The following is a 7038-nucleotide window of genomic DNA, read 5'->3' as shown; positions in this document are numbered from 1 at the left end:
ATTGTTTTTGACGTAAATTATGTTTTTCGCGGATAATTTGTATATTATAATTTGACCAGGATTCGAACTCGCAACCTCCGTTCACTTATATAACTCATACACATACATATGCCCCAGCCTGATTTCATCAGTAGAAACAACGCGGATAAAAATATAACTTTTATGAAGAATAAGGTTGTTGACGTCATGGCTAGATATCGATTAGTGATCAACACAAAAATGCGTTGTGTCAATTGATTTATTGTATTTCTAATCACTGGTTATAAATAATTGAACTAGTGAGCAATCAATATTGGCTAGTCGCTTTATATCATTAACCATCTCCAGATTCATGATCATTTTCATGGAAATTTTGAAAATACATATGAAAGTTAAATATTGTGAAGTGAACATAGATATTAATTTACGAATTGCAAACGGCGCTTACAACCCACGTAAAGTACCAACACGTGGTCAAAATGACATAGAACACCGCACAAATTATGGTAAAAAGACCTTTTGTACGATGGTGAAAAGATTTGTAATAGAATACCATCTAATATACGTTCTTCTAATTCTCTGACATCTTTTAGAAATAAGTATAAAACATAGCTTGCAGATCAAATAAATATCTTCATGACTCTGTCATTATGTCTAATGTTATAATACTTATTATGAATGTATATTTGTTAAACTATTTGCAAATGAAAATTTTATAAGATCTATATTATATTTAATATCTTAAAGGAGCGTTTGTCCAAAAAAGAAAGTTATAAGTTAAAATCTTAATGGAATAGTTGTTATTGTTTTAAGATGTTTTGTGTTTGCTTTTCAATATATTGTTGAGAAGGCCACATTTAAAACTAAGATATGTTATTTGTTTTCTATGATTGTATATCTTCATGTGTTACTTTCTTTAAATAAAGATATTATTATTACAATGTATTATTGTTATTATAAGATATGCAAAAATAGCCCGTACTGCGTTAGTAACGCAGGAGAATTATGGCAATAAGTACTGCAAAATCAGTAAATGATCGCATTTTACTTGTAAGTTATCACTTGAATCTTGAATAGTTTTACTTTTCTTAAAGCCTATGCTTTTCTTAAGCATCTTACAAAATAAATCTCTATGTATGGAGCAAGGCTTCAATTACACGTATAACATTGTTCCTGAAAACTGACTTATTTGTATTTATGTATGTATTCTACGCTTAATGAGGGTCCATTTGCCATTCAGGCACTGAGAGTATTTTATCGACGCGACTCAGTATTTTTTCATGCACGTTACATAATAAGATTGAGCAAATAATAAAGAACAGATTTTTTTTCATATTTTGTTTTGCCTTTCATTGAAGAAACGCTTCAGTCGAGGGAGACTTGACTTCCTTTTATAATCATTCTATACAATGTGGAATGAATATGATGTTATATCAATAGAACACCATGTCCTATCTATCAATTTAACAAAGACGATTAAAAAAATTCTACATTTTACATTTGAGCCGCGTCACGACAAAACCAACATAATTGGTTTGCGACCAGCATGGAACCAGACAAGCCTGCGCATCCGCGCAGTCTGGTCAGGATCCATGCTGTTCGCTATCAGTTTCTCTACTTGTAATAGAGTTGGTAAGCGAACAGCATTGATCCTGATCAGACTGCGCGGATGCGCAGGCTGGTTTGGATCTATGCTGGTCGCAGACGCACTATGTTGGTTTTGTCGTGATGCGGCTCATTTAGTTTCTAGTTATATCAATAACAAGTAAATAATGTTCGGCGTTTTAAAGAACATTATTTACTTTTTATTGACATAACTAGATGTAAAATTGTACGTTTCCGTCAAAACCTTTAATTTGCTACAAATCTACCATTTTCATTGTCGACACTATTTCACCACAAATAATTGAATCAATATTTGGTGAATTTAAGTGTCTTAGTCTTCATATTCGTATATTCACTGATCACAAATAAAATGCAATACATAAACGCTGCGCATCGATACTGGGCAATTTATATATTAAGTACTTGGTACATTTTTATATATATTCGAAAAAGAATTCTGTCACCACATTTTCTGTACAGAAAATATGGTGAGAGGCGAAATGCGGAGAAAAAAATCCGTTGATCTCGATAATAGAGTTCTCGCTCCCTAACAGTTCACAATCGTTGACATTGTTTAATTTATTTAATATACAATGTCAGATGATCAAACGTAATCAATAAAGCTTTATTTAATATTAACACTGAATAATCGATATAAGCGAAAGCTCACAGTAATCACGCCATGCGTGCGATAAATCATTAAAAACACACTTTAACAAAATCCGTCGTGTAATTTTCGGTGTACAAAAGAAAGTAGGGAATAAAAAATAATCTATTTTGAATTACTTCTACAAAAAAGGTAATACAAAAAGAACTAAATCGTAAATAGTTTGTATAGAGCATTAATACATACAGTATATGACGATTGATTTTTAATATTTCAAATCGTACCACTCAATGAAAGAATAAGTCAGTATGCAATTTTGAATGAAATAATACAAATGGAATCAAGCACAATACAAGTTAAGATATCATAAAGCAAGATGGAATCAAGCATAATGCAAGTTCCAATGCCATCAAGCAAGATAGAATAAATGCATTAATTCTGTTCCATATATTTAAATTGATTGGTTTTTTATTGACGACGTCCAGGCACTAGTAGCAAATAATTGAAAATCTCTTTTCTATTGAAACATTATACATCGCCCCTTTGAATAAGACTTTAATTCAAAGCATTTTATATAAATAACGCATGGCTGTCGGGGTGATAGAGGATATTGTCAACCCGAGAACTGGTATATTAACCCGAGGCGAAATACCTACAAGTCTAGCTAAATCATCATCAGAAATGTTGGTAAAAGACATTTTATTAATTATTGAACACATGTAAACAATATTGTGGCAAATTGTCTTTTCTACGATCATGATAATATTGAGTAAAATAGAAAAAATAGTGGAAGGGAATTAACTAGAACAATATTAAATACTTTAAAAACATATTGTAACAAAGTCTGGTTAAACTTTAAAAATTCCTGAAATTCAATATTCAATATTCATGAGTTATGTGCCCTACGGTGAGATAAGAAATATTTCCCGGGGAATATATCCTTGGAGGATGATATTCAATCAGAACACATAATGAGTGTTTACAGTGTGAAGGATATATTGAGGTATAATAAAAGTAAATAAAAGTAAATAAAATATTTAAGATAATCAAAATAGGCATAAACAAACACCATAAATAACATTTTTATTACTAAAACAGGAAAATAACCAATCAGCCACGGACGCTGCTTATGTATATTATATAGTTAATATTTTCCATTGTTTTGATGTGTTTACCTTAGTCAACATCAGTTTTACTTAACTTTCAGAAATGAGTGGAAATACGTGATCGGTATTGTAATATTAGCCACTTTGCTGATGACATATATGTTCACAGATACTTCAGTATACAACTTCCATATTCGACTACTTCCGGCATCAGCGGTAACATGGGAACCAGAGTTGAGGTAATGTTCGTGACAATGTTATTTAAAGTTATAATTTATACATGCAATGGTGACAATATTTTACGCCGCTTCACCTTTAAGCAACCACACTCTAATATCTTAAGCGAGCGTTGCTGGTAGGTAAAATACTAAAGCTCGTTTATTTAGATCTGACAGTGCCTAAATTACAGAAAGGAAGTGACAGCATGTCAGTGTAAAAAACAAAACAATAATAATAATAATAAAAAAAAATATAAAACAACACAAAACCACCCCCCAAAAAAACAACAAAAAAATAAAACAACACTAAAGTTTATTTTGGTAGCACATATTATGACGTAGCGTCTATAAGTTTTAGATACTAGCAAATGCTATACCAAATTTGTTCTTTTGTCTCAATGACATTCTGAGAAATTGTTCTTGTTTGTAGTTTAAAGCATTTCTCTTATGACGTGAGTGACCCACGTGATGCAAGGTTTTATAACATAATACTGGAGGAAGAAGCCCTCAAAATTAAACCATGCACGGATGAAAATCTGTCGGCATCGATAAAGCATTCCTCTCTGTCTTTTATAGGTGAGTAATATTTCGAATAAAACATCAATATAAGATATCATTTTGCAAAAAGAGCACCGTTAGGCGGAGCATTATATGCCCGTAAGTGTTTTTTTTAGTAAGGATGAAGCATTTGTAAGACATGGGAATGAAATAAAGTACCTCCTTCAAATAGCAATCCTCCCATGAAGTTTGAATATTGTGAGCCAAATGGAACTTAAGTTATGCTCCGGAAACTGTTTTTCAGTTTTAAAGTAATAGTGACCTTGAACTTTGACCTTTTGACCCCAAAATCAATAGGGGTGTTCTACCAAATATGGACAATGATCCTATAAAATTTGAACACTGTGGGCCAAATGGAACTTAAGTTATCTTCTGGAATCTGTTTTCAGTTTTAAAGTAATAGTGACCTTGACCTTTGACCTTGTAACCCAAAAATCAATAGGGGTCTTCTACTCAATATGGACAATCATCCTAGGAAGTTTGAATACTGTGGGCCAAATGGAACTTAAGTTATGCTCCGGAAACCAAATTGCTAACGAACGGACGGACAGACGGACGCCAGGGGGTATAACATAATATGTCCAAAATTCTTTCGGGCATATAAAAAGTAAAGACAATCCGAGCTATTTGTTCAGTATAATATATACTTACCTTTTATTGAATATAAATGATAACGACCAAAAAGGAATGGCGATTTAATCTCGTTTAATCACTTTGTTGTTGCTGTTTCGTTTGGTTTAGAACCATTTAAAATCAACGTATAAACTTGTTTTCTTAAACTGATAAATAAGAATGATTCGAAGGATTTGTTATGGACGACGAGACTTCTTGAAAATTAGATTATTTCAAAATTGTCATGCAATTATTGTCGGACAGTAGTCATATTAAAACATGATAATTTACATGGAATATATATCAGATAAGATGTTATGTTTATGAAGGGTAGCATTGTTAAAGAGCTGGTTTCACTCTGATTTAGCTATCTTAAACTCAAAATTTCCTGTATTTATTTATTTAAATATTATTATGATATGAAAGTACACTTGAATTCAAACTGTCTTTTTACGTTAAAATATGACTTTAAATTTTAAATAAGAATAAACTGGGAATAAAGTTGAATAAAAATCTAAATTTTACATGTATTTAACAATTTTGTAGAATATAAAGACCAACCATACAATATTGGTGATGAAATCACCATTCTTGTTACAATGAAGGATGGATATAGTAAACGAATAATGTTTGGAGGAGATCATTTGAGAGCAACGATAGAGAACAAACAATTGCAAGCATCCGCTCCCTGTGTGGTCACCGACAATATGAATGGTACTCATTCTGTGGCATGTGAAGCATTTTGGTCAGGAACGTCTTCAATAATCGTAGTTCTTGCTTATTCAAGAGAAATAATTGCGACAAATTACCGTATAAGGACTCAGGTAGGCGTCTAATAGTAGCAATATGATATTTTTGATGTAGGGGAATGGTAATAGTCACCACCCGTCATTCAATCCCGCATTTTTTGTCCGGTGTGTTACTCGAAAAGCATAAGGTATAAAAAATGAAAACTTCATGGGTGAATAAATATCATTAAGGGAGAGTGCTGTGTATAAGAATGATATCTCTTTTCTTCGGAAATCTTTAGGGATTAACCGTTTGATTTTTAAAAAAATATAATTGTCAAATGCATTACTCAAAACGTATTTAAGATATCAACTTAAAACTATAATGGTAAATAACTCTTATTAAGAAAAAGTGCAGTTCACAAGCAATAATAATAACTTTACCGTTTATAGTTTTTTTAGTTAATGCCCTTTTTATTTTGCATTATTTATATATGCACGGATTATAACTTTCTAATAATAAAAACAGTGTTTCGATTATTTTTTAATTTCAATTTCATGGTGACGTTACAAAATTATGGAAGTCATGTTCGTTTTTTGAAATTTTACACATTTCCATGTAAAATGTTATTAGTTTTTTTCGACTTGTTTATACCTTTATTAAAAGAGAGAATACTTTACAAGGTTATTTGGATTCATGAAGGCAGTTAGACAGTTTTGATTTATGAATGGCTTTTAAGTGCCTGTTAAGTCCTTGTAATTTTATTACACACTCATAGATTTAAATATCCACATTTTATCAAATATCACCGTCCCACGTACTCTGTTATTTATCCTTACACCTTATCTTTCAGGCCGCATGCCCATAAAGGCATAAAACGTTTATATGTCTCATTTTAGAATTTTTGATTTGCATGTTCCTGTATCTTGTAGAAACGAAAAAATGTTGAACCAAAAACAACTAGATTTATTTTTAAAAACAAGTGATATAGAACGAACATCTCTAGAAAGCTAACTTACTGAAAATGAATTTACAAAATACGAGTATCAATAATTATAAAAGTCCAGGATCAGATGGATTAAGAACAGAATTTTATAAAATCTTTTGGAATGATATAAAATGATATAAAATATTACCACATGTACTCTATCAATCATTCCTTTGATATTGAAAATTTGACTTAACTTCAAAAGTTTTTAAAAACTGGCGTCCAATTAGTCTTTTAGATATTGGTTATAAAATCGTTGCAAATAGGATGAAAAAAAGTTTTACCTTTAAACATCAGTCAAAATCAGTCTGGGTTCATGAAAGACAGATACATTGGGAAAATATACAGACGATCTTTGAAGTATTAGAACAAATGGAAAAAAGGGAAACAGATGCACTTTTATTTTTTACAGACTTTGAAAAAGCCTTTGGCAGTTTTAATCATTTTTCAAGTTTTGGAATCTTTTTAATTTTGGCAAAGCAATAATACAGTGAATTAAACTTTTATACAGTGAGCAGAAAAGTTCATGTCACATTTCTTTAAAATAGATAGAGGTGTACGTCAAGGATGTCCACTTCCTCCGTATATAATTAATATATGCATCGAACTCGTTTCCAACTGTATATGTAAACATGA

At 31.2% G+C, this 7038-nt stretch overlaps 1 protein-coding gene across 1 annotated transcript; it reads left to right on the top strand.

The window, feature by feature from the left end:
* Nucleotides 1-3162: 3162 nt before the first annotated feature.
* Nucleotides 3163-5521, top strand: LOC132716360 (NXPE family member 4-like). The gene is made up of 4 exons (XM_060699623.1): nt 3163-3194; nt 3399-3536; nt 3946-4091; nt 5232-5521. The coding sequence occupies exons 1-4, from the start codon at nt 3163-3165 to the stop codon at nt 5519-5521; spliced, it is 606 nt and encodes a 201-aa protein (XP_060555606.1).
* The last annotated feature ends 1517 nt before the right edge of the window (nt 5522-7038 follow it).

The sequence above is a fragment of the Ruditapes philippinarum genome, unplaced genomic scaffold (genome assembly GCF_026571515.1).
Source record: "Ruditapes philippinarum isolate M1 unplaced genomic scaffold, ASM2657151v2 ctg24319_1_1_1_1, whole genome shotgun sequence".
Classification (NCBI taxonomy): domain Eukaryota; kingdom Metazoa; phylum Mollusca; class Bivalvia; order Venerida; family Veneridae; genus Ruditapes; species Ruditapes philippinarum.
Note: the sequence above shows the minus strand (reverse complement) of the source record. Positions and strands in the feature narration are given on the sequence as shown.

Bases quoted from the DNA above. Each gene is read 5' to 3' on its own strand.
- LOC132716360 (XM_060699623.1), top strand. From the start codon at position 3,163: ATGAGTGTTTACAGTGTGAAGGATATATTGAG. The intron at 3,195-3,398 runs GTATAATAAAAG...CTTAACTTTCAG, and splicing joins AGTGTGAAGGATATATTGAG to AAATGAGTGGAAATACGTGA. The intron at 3,537-3,945 runs GTAATGTTCGTG...TCTTGTTTGTAG, and splicing joins ACATGGGAACCAGAGTTGAG to TTTAAAGCATTTCTCTTATG.